Source organism: Gymnoscopelus microlampas, assembly GCF_963454915.1.
Source record: "Gymnoscopelus microlampas genome assembly, chromosome: 1".
NCBI lineage: Eukaryota > Metazoa > Chordata > Actinopteri > Myctophiformes > Myctophidae > Gymnoscopelus > Gymnoscopelus microlampas.
In genome coordinates, this window is record NC_139962.1 from 14,035,876 (window position 1) to 14,053,428 (window position 17,553).

Here is a 17,553-nt window from a genome sequence, read left to right on the forward strand (position 1 = left end):
CAGTAAAGTTCTTCCTCATTCATCGCAACAAAGCATTTGTGTGTGGGGGAGCGTAGGGGGCACGTGGGTATTGTCATTCTGAAACGGGAAACGGCCTTTAACAAACTGGTGCCACAAAATTAGGAGTACACAGTTGTCTAGAATGTCATTGTAGCTGTCTCCATTCACTGAAACAAATGTCAGTAATTAGAAATACAAATTAGAAAGGGTGTGTATGTATGTGTTTGTGTATATATATGTGTGTGTGTGTGTGTGTGTGTGTGTGTATATATATATGTGTATGTGTGTGTGTGTGTGTGTGTGTGTACGTATGTATATGTGTACGTACGTATGTGTACGTACGTACGTACGTGCACACAGTTTAACAATGTATTTATGTCCACACACAGGGAAAGCATACAGGGACACAAATATTTTAGGTGCAGTAAAGGTTACATTCTCAAACTCATGGATATATGTCCTCATGATATAACACGCATGTCACTCAGCGCTCCAAGTACCGGCGGCTCTGCCACATATGGGAGCAGAGACGGCACAATACTTTGCCAGCCTTTCTGCCCCGTCTTTGGGCATCCCAAGTTGTCGAAACCCTCCAACAAACAGTCCGTGGGTATGTCCTTGGCTGGATCACCAGAGGAAACAAAGTTCTTAGTCTTCTTACTGCTGCTTGGTGTTAAAGCGCTCCGTATAGTTGTTCTCATGGGCCTGGAAGTCCACCCATTGCTATTCCGACAGTGGACAGACCCACCGCGGGAAGGCCGCCGGGTCTATTGCCTCTCTTCCCGGTAGCTGTTCACGGGAGGGGCCGTCAGGTAGCGTCGGCTGTTGGTAGAGTCCACTGGTGAGAAATGCCTTCTTGTATGCAAGCTACATAGTCCACAGAAATTGCAAATGCATCCACTGCACCTACATTGACGGTGGTAGTTACAACGGGGCAGTTTAACGTCATGCCCAGGACACACACACACAAACACACACACACACACACACACACACACACAGTATACGGTATGTGTCACTCTGCTCATGCTGCCTGCTACCATGATGGGTGCATGCACTCGCATACATGTGGGAAAACCTATGAAGGAGGACCAATTGAATCAGACTTACTTACTACAACACTGATAGGCAGGCTACACTGGAGAACCGATTCATTGAATCAGACTTTTAATGACAGACCGATAGGCATGCTACACTGAATGATATTGAATGAACCGCTTACTCAAGGGGTGTCTTAACTGGTGGTCTGTGTGCCAGATGCGGCTGGATCGTTTGGATTGTGAGAAACCATTTTGAGAAATTGTTTGTTTTAATCATGCACCCGAACGTAACCCTAGCATCCCGAAAAATATTTGAACATTCGTCGAAATTAGCAGATATCTACAAACTCATAACGCTCACAACTGCTCGTTGTACTGTATTAGATGGCTGAGAAGAGGTCTCTGCTGTTAACTTTTCCAGTACTAATGATGTTAAAATATATCAGCAGGAGTTAGCAGCAGAAAGGGTTTACTTGTACTGAAAGTGTTAATCAACTATTTGCATACTTACTGTACCAAGTCATTAGTAAGTAGTTTACTAATAGCTTGTTCATGATCTATTAACTATTTATAATGCATAGCTGTAAATCATTAACCAGCTATTAACAAACCTTTAGCAAGTCATTAATAACTCATTAGCTAACGGTTTGTACAATTATAATAATATAAAGTGTCTTTGTGTGTGTAAATAATATATGTGTGTGTGTGTGTGTGTGTGTGTGTGTGTGTGTGTGTGTGTGTGTGTGTGTGTGTGTGTGTCCTGCCTTAATAAATGTGCATTATGAGAACGTAGTTGTTTCAGTCTGTGGTTGGGATGGCTGGGGTCTTTGATAATCTTAGGGCTGTACTGACACTATCGTAACAACACTGTAACAACTCCATGGCTGCTTCATTTTTCAATAATGATAACTTTATTCGGAGATGAGGCAGTCTCTATATCAACAATGCACTGAAGTATTCTCTTTTTGCCCTAAGCTGTTCAGGATCATTAAAGAAAGCATTTTTGGTAAAACGGCTTTGTCCAAAGTTAAAGGGGCAGTACACCCAAAGTAGAAAAACATACATATATATATATGTATTTTTTCCTCTTACCTGTAGTGCTATTTCTCTATCCACAGTTGTGGTGTGATTCACTGATGTTTGGAGATGTTTGCCATAGTAGAAATGTCTACCGTCGCCCCAATACAATGGAGCCCTATTACATTTAGTTTTTGACACTCAAAGCAGGAACATATTTCAGTTTTGAACCGTTGAAACTATTTTCTATCGAAGTAGGCCAGCCAACACTGTCTCTGTTCAAAAGGCAGCATACCAATATTCATTGACTGCTTTCTTCTTTTGTGTGGAGATTAAGTTGCCAGTTTTAGTTCTCAAACTGTGGAGATCTGTGGATTCATTTTGAGTAAAGGAAATACAATATAATGTATTCATCTCATAAGCATCGATGAATACATTAAAATAATAATATATTGTATATACTGAATAATTAATTTTATTTGAGTCTCTTGATTAATCTTTTTTGGGGTGAGCACATTATCTTGAGTTACTGTTATGATTTCTGGAATGAGACGTGGTTGAGTTTTAACTGGTGCAGTACCTGTGAGTGAGTACATGGAGGCCAGTCTGTGACATCAGTCATTTATTACTATGATTATGAAGTTAGTGCCCATTGTCAGAGTGCTTGGAGGCCAGTCTATGACGTCAGTAATCGGGTATATGGAGAGACATACACAGATACACAGACAGATTCCTGGGTAACACTTTATGATAACCATCTGGGACATTATTCTAAAGTTCTATCGAATCGTAATTTACTGTAAATGTGCGAAATCTCTGTGTGTGAGTTTGTGCGTCTCTAGTATATGGAGAATTGTCTGACTGATCGACCTCAAACTCGCCACGCGCAACGCAGAGGACCCAAGGGAGTGCGTGCCCGGCATTGGGTCGGTCGGAGCGGCGGTTGTCCAGTACTGCCGAACCCCCCGATATATTCCCATATTATACACATAATGTAGTTCTGGTTGTCCAGAACTGCCGGTCCGACCGATATAACCATATATGGGCATATACTGATGGCATCAGGGATGAACCGACTGACCAACTTCAAACTCGGCCTGCGTGCCGAGAAACGTATCCCACTAATCCACTTATCTTGACTAATTAGTCAAATAAACATTGTGGCCTTGGTTTTTAAACCATTGGATTATCACCCTGGAACGCCCCGCCCCCCCCCTGGACAGGACATATGCCAGGGGTAGGCAATTGAGATAAGCCTAGGGCCAATATCACTCCCAGACATTCCATCGCGGGCCGGGCCTCCCCGCGAACATGCACGCGCGCCAACACGCAAAACTTTTCGGGTCTAATTCGGGTCTAACTCGGTCTAATTCGGGTCTAATTTGGGTCTAATTCGGTTCTGTTTGACCAATATAAATCAACATTTTTTCCGGTTTAAATATCAGCACAGGCGATTTTTCTGGTGATTTTTTTTTTTCTTCTCCATTTTCCTCTAATCTAGCTATAAAATGTTATAAATCCTTTAAAATGCATCGTGTTTATGAGTGCATGATTTCAAAAGTGGGTTCAGGTTCTATGAAATAAGTATTTATAATTAGTTTAACATTAATTTTTAATACTTTTTTTATAACACTTTTCAGTAAATCATTCATACTGTATCTTTCTGTATTTGGATATAATAGATATAATAGCGGCCTATATGTGAGACTATCGGTCTGATACTGTATAAAAATAAAATCCCTCCCCCCAAAAAAAATCAAAACATATTTTTCTAAAAAAAATAAAAAATAAATAAATTCTCAAAATTATCTCACGGGCCAGATATTATTTCTGGGGGGCCAATTTCGGCCCGCGTATCGCCTATTGCCGACCCCTGACATATGCTCTGTTGATTTTGACCAATAACCCTGAAAATGTGATTTCAGGTTATTCCCTTGGACATCACAGTGGAGCTGCAGAAGCAGATCATGTCAGAGTTAGATATTCTCTACAAGGTTAGTGGGGACTGATTTAACCTGTTCCATTCTTTTTAAACTTTTTTTTTCTCAGATCAGAGGGGAACTTTCCTCAGAATTGCATTTTGTAAATGTAGTAAATGTATTTAATGGGCTGTCATTTAAAAATTGTAATGGAACACTTATCTTTATACGCTAAGCAAAATGTCACTCTGTGGACAGGAAGCTGCCTATGCTGTACCACATATTACAGTACAAGCACTAGTACAGCAGTCTTCTCCAAAGCAGTGAAATAATGAGGTTATTGTTCAGTGAATGGGAATTTTAGTTGCTGTATCCTTTCTGTGCACAGAGAGATGAAACGGCAACACAGACCAGACGAAAAGGTCCTCTGTGAGCCATAGCCATTAGCTTAAACAAATGGCATTAAAACGTATTGAACATTCTTGAATAATGACTTCTGACCTTTAAATTGTACCTAAGGCTGTTAGACATGTTGAGGGATCACCCACAGGCCACCTAGATAAATTAATTAGTTTGAACTATAATTGTTTATTCCCCTTTGTGACATACAGTACATCTTCAAGATCTTTGTTTTAACCTAATATATCAATAAATCAATTGTATCAATAAAAAACTTCTCTTAAACGTGCAAGTGGCAGTGTGTGGGTATATCTCTCCAGATTGATCACAACCTATATATAAATTCACAATAATACAAATGGTTCAAATATTTTCGTTCCCCTTTTTTCCTTATTCTAATATTTGACACTAGTGTGCAAAGGCACACTTTTAAGTAGATTATTTCAGTGCAGTAACACCCTGCATGAAGATGTTTACACCTGTACATACTAGTTCTTATTCTAAAAGCAAACGCATGCTTCCAGTGAACCCTGGTTGTTCCCCATGTCATCAGTGTGCAGCTTGCAACAACTTTTTAAGAACCATCTCACATCCTAGGATTAAGACATAATTCAAAGTAATTAATGTATTTTCTTTACTGTCCTTGTTCAATGGGGTACACTACATACACATCAAGACATTTCAAAACAAGACTATCTGATCAGAAAAGACCTGTAAGATCTGTAGGAAGAAGAGCGGTATATCTTACCAGAATGGGAACCTTTTAAAAGATGAAACACTCCGTTTTGATGTCATATTTTTGGGTGGAGGGGCCGCTTATATTGCAGACACCAGTCACCTGCAAGTAACTTGGCATAAGCATGGCATTGAGAATGCAGTCTACTATGTTTTCTCTATAGAGATGTTTAAGGCCGCTGTAATAAATGATTAAGCAAAACCCATTAAATATTTACTCGGACTTGACATTTTACATTGTAAACATGCTGTCTTCCCTGTTTCTTCCCCCAGTGTGATTCTCCCTACATCATCACTTTCTACAGTGCCTTTTTTGTGGAGAACAGGATAAACATATGCACAGAGTTTATGGACGGTGAGTCTGGCTTTGGCTAAGGCCTGTGGCTTTTACAGGGTATTTACTGTACTCGTACTGTAGCTAGCCTAAGCTTTGTAGAAAGGGCCTCAGGGAACTTGCCTCCGTCTCTCCACCATGTATCCATTTACACTTCTACAGAGCGAGAGAATGCCTTATCGCTGTCAGCTGGTTAGCATGTCTGTGTGCTAAGAGCTACAAGGGCATGATTAATCCTGACTTCAACGTGTTTGTGTGTGCTTAGGTTTTTGTGAGATACAGTCAACTTTCCTCAGAAATGATATTCGAATATTGGTCTTAAAAATTGGCAGATATTCGAATATATTCAAATATTATTATTATTATTATTATATATTTATTTAAAAAATATATTTTTTTCAATTTTGTTTTTGACAGAAACAATACAAAAAACAATGTATCGAGTGCTCGGATCCAATAAAACATATCTTTTCTTTGTTTTGATACATTGTTATTTGTATTGTCCCTGTCAAATAAACATAATAAAAAAAAATGTATATTCGAATATTAATTTTCATATTCGAATATACATATTTTCCCCATATTCGAGGAATATTCGATATTCAAATATTAATTCACCAGCCCTAGTGCATGTGCACATGTATGTCTGCTTGTTACTGCAGTGGTTCCTCTGTTTCCCACATCAGTCAACTTGTCAACAATTATTGAGAGAGCAAACGCCAATTGATTGGCTGGGTGCTACTTCGCTAAATAATGCAGGAATCATGTTCATTTGATCCAAGACTAACACACACACATACAGACACACACAGAGACGCACACAGACAGACAGGGGTGAAAACATAATCTGTACCTCCTGGCCTAACAGATAAAAACCACAAGCCCTTGTCTACCAATATATAGTTAGATAGATGCCTACCTTTATTGATCCCATGGGGGAATTTCAGTCACTCGGAGGCAGCATGTGAGCACTGTTACTGATTTCCCCAAACTGATATGATAGTTTTCATGACAAATATGCATTTCTCAACATGACTCTGGGTACCCTGATATGCGTAAACCCAGGTATTGTCTATTACACGAATATGTGGTTTGCAAATCATTTGGTCAAAGAGGCTAGAACATGAGTAAGATGTGAGTGAAATAAATGGTAATAAAAAAAATAATGGTTTACTGGGTACGGCTTAACAGTTTCTTTGTGCAGGTGGTTCTCTGGATGTCTTCAGGAGAATCCCAGAGCATGTGCTCGGTAGGATCACAGTAGCGGTAAGTTTATATACAGTAAAACACTTCTGATTGCCCTGATTACTACTGGGCATGTAGCACTTAATCCGTATTATGAATCAGTAGTAACCAGTAAGCATGACCAGTAATTAAGTAATCACGTCTTTCATGTCCATCTGGCTCTTCTACAATACCATAGTTTCCTGAACTACAGGTGTGAAACTTTCAATTAGCCTCCCATAGGAAGGAGATGGACCACACACACACACAGTGTCACACACACACACACACACAAATAACTCAATTAAAACCAGCATTTTAATGCCAAAGGCCTTGGATTTGGATAAATGCCTCCCTCTTCTCGACCCTCATTACTCCAAGCCCCCACCTCCCCTTTGTCTCCTCTCCTTCAACTTTGTCCGTAATCAAACATTGACAGCTATTTAGTCAGCGTTAATTCTAATTCACAGCTTTCCCTTCTTATCCACTGTCACAGTTGTTAATTATCACAGAAGGCAAAGCACCCAAGAGAGCATGTGTGATGCTGCTCTCATCTGTCGTCGTACTTCCACAGGCAGTACGAGTTCAGGGAGACACAGGCTTTGAGGGAGAATTGCAGTCAAGATTGAGAATAAAACACATATTCAAGTCGCCTTCTCTTCTTTCCTGTTTCGTGGGACAGAACGTTGTAGACTGGGGGTGTGGAAAATAGGACACAGCATTTATTTTTATATATTGGGGCTTTTCTGTACAGTGGAGAGCGACAGGAAAAAATACAGAGAGAGAGAGTAGGGCGAGTGACATGCAGCAAATGGTCTAGCCGGCCGGGAATCGAACCAGGGACTTGCTGTCAGGCATTAGAGCCTGTGTGTGTGGTACTTGCTCTAGCCACTCAGCTATCAGGCTGCCCAGACACTGCATTTTGCAGTACATCATCAAAAGTACATTACTTACCGTTGACTGTTTTGTGATTTTTGTGTTTTCCTTTTTTCTTTTTCACCTTGCGACAAATGAATTATGCCCCATCAGTTTAATACCAGCTCAGTGACTTTGTGGTTAGGGTGTCCGCTCTGAGTTTGGGAGGTCGGGGGTTCAATCCCTGTTTTAAATATACTTGCCGAAAGTAGCCGATCACAAGCTCACAGTGTGATAAATGTTTGACGCGTCGTGAGCTGTAGGCTATTTTCACCAAATGTTATTCCCAGAATAGGGATGCTAGGGTTCAAGTGGGTAAATTGTACACTTGTTTGTTAAAAGTCAAACATTTTGTAGGTTTGTAGAGCTCTGTATGCTTTCATATTGTATTGACACAATGACACAATGTATTTTAATAATGATTACACCATTTATGGCTTCCCTTTTGTAAATGGTCTTTAACATGATCAGAATTTCACCCTCGCCTTTTTATGTTAAACTGTGTACAGTAAAAACTAATTATAAATAAATGAACACTTCAGATTTTGCTGTGAATGAAAGATGTATAAAATGGTTATATTATACATTTTGTGTTCTTTTTCCCGACATCACTGTTCATTATACATTAGCAACATTCACATCCTCGCCAGTCAGAGAGAGAAATTAGAAAATAGATGATACATTTATGTGTACTTTGAGATATAGTTTGGGTATCGAAGCTCAAAAGTTTAATTTCGTTTTTGGGTATCGAAGCTCAAAGTTTAATTTAGTTTTTCGGTATCGAAGCTCAAAAGTTTAATTTAGTTTTTGGGTATCGAAGCTCAAAGTTTAATTTTGTTTCTGGGTTACATGTTAAGCCTCAATTGTATTTTTTTACTGTTTTAAGAAGAAGAAGAAAAAAACAATAGATGAATACTTAAATGGAATGCTCTTAAACCTTTGGAGTGTGAATACATGGTTGTATGTTGCTTTGGATCATAGCACTTGTGGTGAAGTTTGTCTGATAATGTTGAAATAAATAACGTTGTTGTTCCCCCTGTGCCACAAGGTGGTCAACGGCTTGACTTATCTATGGAGCCTGAAGATACTTCACAGAGGTGAGAGGGGGGACTATGAAGGCTCGAAGTTATTAAACAACAGTCAGAGAGAGTTGATAAAGGCCAGCTGCAGAATGCTGACACAGCGCTTCTCTCAACCATTTTGTCTCTGCAGACGTCAAGCCCTCCAACATGCTGGTTAATACTCGAGGACAAGTCAAGCTCTGTGACTTTGGTGTCAGCACACAGGTAAACTGCTGCGCATGTGTATTAGAAAGAGTATGACGATATCGTGCACTGAAAATAATAGATCTGCAATCCCAAAGCTCATAAAATAATAGATCTACAAGCCCCAAATGGGTTGCATCACAATGCCTTGTGAGCTTGTATATCACGAATCAGGCATAAGAAGGTTTTTTTGTATTTGTCTCCGAGACAGCTCTCTGCTCTGTGCCATTTTGTGGATGAGTGTGTGCACGTGTACTCTAGCTACTCCTGTTTGTGTATTGCTAACCTGTCAGTCTGCGCATTCATTTTCCACTCAAGATAACAGAGTGATCCCTCGGGACAGCCCCTCGCATTAACTTAGCCGCTCGCCGCCATTGTTCTGCAGAGTCCCAAAATTTGACTGGCTATAATTGTGACTCGCGCGCGACAACGGCACGTCCTCATTGATATGTATGAATTGCTGACGGACAATAGCTGGAGCCATTGTGTGTATGTGCCTGTCTTGGGGTGGGTGGGGGTGGGTGAGGGTGGGTGACGTGTGTTAGTAATGTCATCAGCAGAGCTGACCCTCAAAAGGTCAACACTGAGAGGTCTTCTACTTAACATCCTTTTGGTTGAATTGTAAAATTCATTTTCAGCCTGCATAGAAACTCAAGTTGGTAGCATTAACAACACTGAGTCACTCTGTCATAGCGCTCTCTCTCTCTAGCCCTTTCTCTGCAGGACCGCATTTAAAAAAAAGAGAAAAGGAGTCATAAGGGAACAGACAGTCATTATCCCAGTCCTATCATTGATGGCATGTGCCATCGTACGCGCACACACACACACACACACACACACACACACACGCACACACACACACGCACACACACACACACACACACACACACACACACACACACACACACACACACACACACACGCTTAAATGTCCCCTCGTCCCCCTCTTGTTCCCTAGTGTAAGCACTGAGAACAGCCCAAAAATAACACCCTGACATTTCAGTAGATTTGGGGGAATGTAAGTTAGAGAAGGATGAAAGATGGGAGTTGCTACTTAATATAGGACAACGATGTAGTGACTCTTAGAGGTTGTCTGACTATGTCTCTCTATCAGTTTAAACCCTCTACTTTCATGTATATGACTGATTATATATGTTGTTGTTTTTTTTGCAGTTGGTGAATTCTATTGCCAAAACATACGTGGGAACTAATGTGTACATGGCGGTGAGTGAATTCTACTTTTATTGAACACACATTAACGTTAGCACCTTTTATAATGATGTGCTGTAGCTGATGTTTGTTTGCTTCTCCTGCACAGCCTGAAAGGATATCAGGAGAGCAGTATGGTATCCATGCAGATGTGTGGAGTGTGGGGATCTCGTTCATGGAGGTAAAGCACCACTGGATTGGCATGTGTCTTTAGAAAGAATTGAGCTGCAGATTTTATTTTAAAAAAAAGCTGCAATCCGTAACTTTTATGTTCTTCCTGGGATTCAAACCCAGGGATTCAAATAAGTTCCGGATTGCAGCTCCAAAAATGGAACTGTACCAGTCCATTTGGTTACATTTGTACACTCTCAGATCTACAAAGGGATAAATTAAGACTTTTCACACTTTTATCTGTTTTTCCCCCAGGAGACATTATTCTGTTTACTGTGTCTTACACTGGGCCTCATTCACTAAGCTTGGGTCCGCACATAATTTGTACTTATTGACATATATCCGCACTTTTCCACGTACAGAGTCTGATTCATATAAAAATAAATTGTCTGTGGATTTTGGCGGACGTCCACTCAAACTCATGTCTGCTCGGATGCAGACTTATATCTCAAATATTGCGGATAATTTATTAGAATGCCTTATTCTTCATACAGAATAAATTACGATAAAACCTCAAATAAAATATTTATGTGCCCGACATTTGTCATCGCATATAACAGAAAAAATATGTCAAACGATCTATTGCTTGGATGCATATTATACTGTATACATGATGCAAATTCAATATATATATATATATATATATATATATATATATATATATAATATCCTTTCCCAGTTTTATTAGCCTTTGTTCGTGAGGTTAAACTTTGTAAACTTCTTATTCTAATTACACATGAGAGTAGGCTATTACTTTTTTGACGTTCAGCAGATCTATCGTACGAGGGACTCTGTTGCCAAAATACACTGATCTACAAGTTGTCAAGGCGGTGCGACACGTAAGCTTGGTGATCTATTCATTTTGACGAGTGATGACGTTTATCGTCTGCCGTTGGATTTTTACGGTTGCCTTATATGGTGTTAAATGGGGCGTGGAACAATGCAAATGATTTCCGCGGGAGCGCACGTATGACTTGCATACAAAAACGAGATACACCTGTGATCCGCACAAATCAAAGCTCTGCACTCCCATTCATTAATCGCACGTCAGATTTGACTTATGAGATATACAGTACATGACCCTTTACACACAAATAATGTCGAACATTTACGACCAGCTTAGTGAATGAGGCCCAATATCTGTTTGTGTACACACTGATGAAGGCCAGATGGCTGGGAAAAATAACACTTTTTGAACTGTATGAGCCATGTAAACATTAATATCATATACAATGTTATATACTGTCATATAGCATTTTATGATCATTTATATGTTGTGTGTTTCCTTTTCATTTTTTCAGCCATATAGCCTTCAGCAGTTTGTACAAATTAATGGATCCATTCTCTACTTTAAAAAAGTACACAGTACCTCAGTGTTGATTTAACTCTTGTGTAAAAATGTTCCAAGCCTTTACTGGGGGATAAATAGAACTGAACTGGATGTATGTAATAATAAGTCCATTTAAGGCAATGTTTTAATTGTTCCTGTCAATTTGAGGGATATGTTAAGAAGGGAACCCTGGAGGGTATTGCGAAGGACTATAGGCTGGATATTGTTCATGCTTGCATACACGGCGCTCCTGTGTGTGGCTGTGTATTAGTGACTTTGCCCGCCTCTCCCCAGGGCCTTGATACAGTGCGCCGCTGACAGGACTACATTTTCAAATAACATTTTAATTTCAGTATTACACTTGCCAGGTCTCTTGCCCTCCCCATTGACACTATTGATTCTCCATCTGTTTATTTGCACAGCTCTCCCCCTTCCCAGTTTGACAAATTATTTAGACTTCCATCTCATCTTGTATTACGTCAATACTGTTGAATATTATTACAATCCTTATACTAATTGTTGAATGCAAAGAAAGAGAGCCACGTGAAAATGATCAGCATAATCTTTACTTGGTAAAGAGTTTTCTCACCATGCTACCAAAAAGCTCCCTTTTCTCTTTACTTCCATCCAGAACAGTATACATTTGTCTAAATGAAATGGCTTCAAGTCCTATTTAATGTGGAATAATCCACAGCCTGCTTAGTCTATGTATGTTCAATGCAAACATGTCACTTTGCTGCCTTTGACCAAGATGAAAGATGGACTCCCCAAGTGAGTTGTCAAATGTCAGGGGATAGTTATCAAGAAAAAAGGAAAAGAAAGAAACCACCCTGCTACTCACACCGCATCCATCTGCCGCACAGTCCTTCCCTCCTTTTGTTTATCCCACCGTTTTGTTCTCGGCAGGGGGTACTTGTAGGGGGTTATTAACTAATAGCTGATGGTGTTTTTTTAGAAGGGGGCACTGAGCTTCTTTCAAAGCCTATAATAAGGCTCATATTCTGCACGTTTCAGTAAATCTTGCAGCGTTGAACTATCCATGCAAATACACATACTCAAAGGTGTCAAGAAGCTTGCAATGGAAAGTCTTTTATACTCCCAATACACATACATGAGAATAATTATACTGTATGTAGTCTACACACACAATCCAAACATTTCCTTCACACACATGGCATAGCACCACTGGCTTGAGGATCTCCAATTACTTTCCTGTTATTGTAATGACTGTACACTTATGGGACAGTAGCTTGTAGAACACTGGCATTAAATCTGTCTTTTGAACGATCAGGATTTGCTACTAAAATGTAGATGACTTGGACTCCTTACTCTGTATGGTAGGACCTGACAGTCATGCTTTTCTCTTTATACAGTTGGCACTGGGCACATTCCCCTATCCACAGGTGAGTACACTTCTGTGTAGTACAGTATATGTGTGCAATTCATTCAGCAGTCAGCAATGGACCTGTTCAGTCTATAAGGTCATGAGGTATTTTAAGGAAATTAACTTTAGAAAGTATTAGAAAGTAAGATTATGTTTTTATCTGTCCTTTCCAGTACACCCCAAGTATAACCAAAGTTGTTTATTGGGTAATTTTTCTTAAAAGATTTAACTAAATTATGGATCAATGTATTGTATTTGCATCTTACTTGAGTTGTGTAGTTGGTTATTCATGAAAACAGGTTTAGCATGACATTAGGGGCCAACATAGTGCTGGCAGAGTGTATTTTGATTTCATAAATATGGATTACTTCAGCTTTGCCATTTTCATGTTTATAAGCGTGAAATAAAAACGGTTTAGGGAAAGAAAATGCCATCTGTTCCTCTGGCATTTTACTCAGATAGAAAACTTTGAAAAGATGTTTTAGGAGTTTCTGCTAGAGACAGGGAATGACAAATGATGCAGGTCATGAACCAGTGGAACCTTGCGATTATGTCTGAGCATTTGTGGAACGCCCAGGCCAACACTGCACAGGAAAGAAAGGATAGACCGGATGACATGGGTCACAAGCCTAATTTGAAGCCGTAATTTAGGAATTAAAGGTAGGGTAAGTGATATTTTTTGGTTAAAACAAAAAGTATTTTGTTAAAAGGTTAAAGCACTATATTCTGATAGTAATCATTGCTATAGAGTGTTTGTTCAGTAACAGGAGTCTCTCCGTCTCTCCAGCTCTTTAATAAACAGAAAATACATTTTTCGGTAGGTGTCAAAATCTCAGCCAATCAGGAGAAAGTACCCATTTTTAAGCTTTATTTTTATAGTGTTCCAGTTCCAATTTTGCCTGCTCATTTCTTAGTGTCATCACTTCCAATTTCACTTGTTTAATCTATATCCTGATTGAGTTCTCTATCCTGATTGGATAAAATTGGAAATGAAACTGAAACTGAAACGAAAATGCATTTTCTGTTTTATAAAGAGCTGGAGAGACAAGGAGACTCCTTTTACTGAACAAACACTCTATAGCAATGAGTACTATCACAATATAGAGCTATTTAACACTTATTTTAACCAAAGAAAATCACTTACCCTACCTTTAAGCCTGTTTAAATACAATAACATTCTGAGCTACCAGGAAACTGCGGCATAGTTATGATTAGTCTGAGTTTGCCTTGGTATCTGATCATGGCATATTCTAATTTTGATCTGTAATGGCTGTATTACGCCTAGTCAATTCCCTAATATTTGTATATTTAACCTTGTTGCGCTCTGTCTGTCATATTCACATGGACATTATCCACTACTTGTGACAGCGAGTCAGAAATGTGTTTGCTGTTTAGCAGCAGCTAATTAACTTGACCAGGGCTGAAGTCTCTGTGCTTTCAACTGCATTGAATTGCAACAATAACGTAAGATTAGACAAAAACACATACTGTTCACTGTGTTGGATTACCTATCTGAAGCAAGTTTAAAGTTTCTGCAAGTTGATATATTTTCTTTACTAATTATTGTTTGACTTATTATTACTAATTTGAAATGAATGGAAATCAAATGGCTTCATCTAAAATCGAAGAAGTGACTGTATGCTCGGGGAAATTGTCTCCAGTAATGTCAAGCATACTGTTACTTGTAGTCAGTGGACTAAACATGCAATGTCAACGGTATGGCCCTTTAATCATGTACACTATACTGATGGGCTGCACATGACATAAGGTCTACTTGAAGGGTGACAAGTGGAATGTTGTGATTTAAAGCCTTGAACAAGGCTGAGCTGGAGGCCAGAATTGTCTCCCCTTTGAAACATGTAAAGTGCATTAGCTATTTGGGTTGTTTTATTCCCCTGTCCTTTCTTATTTATTATCTTGCTAATCCCTAAATGAGCAATCTGAACTCAGTTACCTCAGTTTACCTCCTGGCAAACTACCTTCACACATCTCCCTGCCTTTGGCTATGGTGTATTGTTCACAATTGGTCAATTTCTAAACACGTTTACTTAATCAAAAAATGTGGGTTTCCTGAGAGCTACAGTGTATAAGTGTAGAGCACATTTCTGATTTTTCTCGTTCTGATTACTTATGGGTAAAATAAATAGTTCTGCAATGACACCATACATAGAGCTATACAAAATGTACAAAGAAATGGCAAGGTCGTTCTTGATATGGCATGTTGCACATTTCCTAGGATGTTGTTTGGCTTATCTGCTAACTTTCACTGTACGTTTAACAGCCCTTTACCCGACAGGTAACACGTGCGCTGCTTCCTCAATTAGATAAAACTTCATTGTAATTGATTAAAGAAGCCATGTGCTGGAACCCTAACATTATCTTCCCAGGGACTGCCTAAGTGACTGCATTGTTTCAGCATTCCAATTACCCCTCCTGGGAAAGAGGGAACCAATTTAATGAACATTAGTCAAGGCTATCGTCTGTGAGCTGCATGTCCCTCATAAAGGGCTTTTAAATCTCAAGTGTTACCCATTCCAATTACATCTTCATTATTATACTATTATATATCATACTGTTATGTTGTACTTTTGTACGACAGGTACAACTGTAATGTGTTTCTGACTTGAAAATGTTCTTTACGCAGTGCAGAGACAAACACATTTAAATTCACAGAATTAATGCAGCACTGACTTGCCTTTCTTCAGGGGCTTTCGCAATAGATAGGCAGATAACAATTATGATGAATCCCTATAGTAAATTTCTGTTTCCAATTTCTGCTCCTTTGAACAATGCTCTAGTTTCATGCAGTAGCTAGTGCTAACCAAACATGTCTGCAAATGAGAAATCATTTATGTTTGTACACATCTTAAATTAATTGTTTGGTAATATAAATGACACATCATGACCACTCTGTCTGTGTGTGTGTGTGTGTGTGTGCGCGCGCGTGCATGCGTGGCTACAGCTGGGGCATGTCTCATTTTATAGTGCAGTCACTCTTCCCTCCGGCAGCATCTATTAACATGGCCATTATCATGTTAATCATTAGTGTTGTATTACATATACTAATGAATACTACACAGAATGTGGTACTGGGCGCCTTCCCACCACCACACTTTCCCATTTCTCTCAAAGATGCTCTTGTGTAAGTATGAATAATAAGACATCCAACTCCCAGTTTGACCTATTGGGAATTTGAGATATTTTAAACCATATAAACTATATATGGTTTCTCATCTTCACTTGACTCATTAGTCATTTCTGTGTTGCACAAGGTTCCATGTGGTTATATTCAGTACAAATTGAATATAGAAAAATTATCCCCTACACAAGTCCTGTCTAATTCATTGTAGGATGCATGTGTGTAATTCACAATCTTTCCGCACCATGCAGGATTCGATTCAGTTTCATGATTTATTTTAATGTTTGTTTATGACATCCTTTTCAGTCCAAAGTAGAACTTTGCAGAACAATGATGTTCATGTTGTCACAATATTTTTGAGAATTCTTCATTGTCTTTGATGAATAGAGCTAGAAGTACAGTGTTGGCGCAATTTCATGTTTTCACACACCAGTCATTATTCAACTTTAATTTATTTTTTTACTTATCCCTCATCCTTCTTTAGTCTTTTTTTTTGTGAACTTACAGTAAATGGCTCTATATGTATATAAGATGGAGCGTGAGAGAATGAAAGAAGGAAAGGTTTAGACTTCCCGCTGCCACAGCTCTCTTCATCTCACTGTTAATTTTCCCCCACCTCCATATGGTGTTGCAGACAGTTCACCTGCAGGCTGTAGCAGAGTGGTGTGGCGATGGTGCTCGGCTCCAGCTCGCCAGGCGCAGCCAGCCAAAGTCCTCAGGCCTAAGCTGTCATTTTTGCAGACGCCCGCACAGCTGTCTGCGTCAAACCCCCTGCTACACTTCACACTGAACATTTCAGTGTGGGCCGAGGGAGAAGGGGGAGGGACAAATAAAGGGAAAATGAATAGGGGGGATTGGTTGCACCTGAGACTGCACACTGTTGACACGGTCCTTGTCATGGGAGTTGCAAGGTATAGGTAAGATAAGGGATATGTTGAGGAGGATTTAGCTTTTAGGGTTTCAGGGTGTTTTGTGCTTTGGAGAGGGCTATTGTCTTCGTTTTTTGTCCCTTCAATTCTGAGGTTATGTGCGTGTGTCATTTGCCATCATGGGGGTGATGCTTGGTCAATACTGTAGTTTGCCATAGCCCACTCTTTTTTTGTGTGTGCATTCACACAAATCCCGTATTTGTCATTGTAGAAGTGGTGTAGCAGTGCAGTTTTTTGAGAGCTTGCTTTGGAAGTCTTTGAAGACATTGGACCTGATCATTATTGTTTTTTTCTTGATGTTTTTCTTCATTTTCTCTTATTTTGTCAAAGTTGAATGAGTTTTCTGGATGAAAAACCATATCAGTGGTTTGAGCGTAAACTGTGCTTGTTTGAATCTACCATTACACATCAAGATATGCTGAGTGATCTTTTGTCTTTAGCCACTGCAAATTACATTGACTATTTGATATTAGTAGGATCATGACTATAGTGTCTGTGTTATAACCAATGTTGCCTGTTGACATTGTTGACAAACATTTTTCT

The 17,553-nt window shown here is 39.4% G+C and overlaps 1 protein-coding gene across 1 annotated transcript in view; it reads left to right on the forward strand.

Moving 5' to 3' along the window:
• Positions 1-17,553, forward strand: part of map2k5 (mitogen-activated protein kinase kinase 5) — a 68,432-nt gene that overhangs the window by 26,823 nt on the left and 24,056 nt on the right. Inside the window, exons 10-17 of the mRNA XM_084082519.1 lie at positions 3,983-4,051; positions 5,384-5,465; positions 6,649-6,710; positions 8,632-8,680; positions 8,796-8,869; positions 10,022-10,072; positions 10,167-10,238; positions 12,932-12,961. Coding sequence (XP_083938645.1) covers positions 3,983-4,051; positions 5,384-5,465; positions 6,649-6,710; positions 8,632-8,680; positions 8,796-8,869; positions 10,022-10,072; positions 10,167-10,238; positions 12,932-12,961 — 489 coding nt within the window. The remainder of the gene's footprint in view (positions 1-3,982; positions 4,052-5,383; positions 5,466-6,648; positions 6,711-8,631; positions 8,681-8,795; positions 8,870-10,021; positions 10,073-10,166; positions 10,239-12,931; positions 12,962-17,553) is intronic.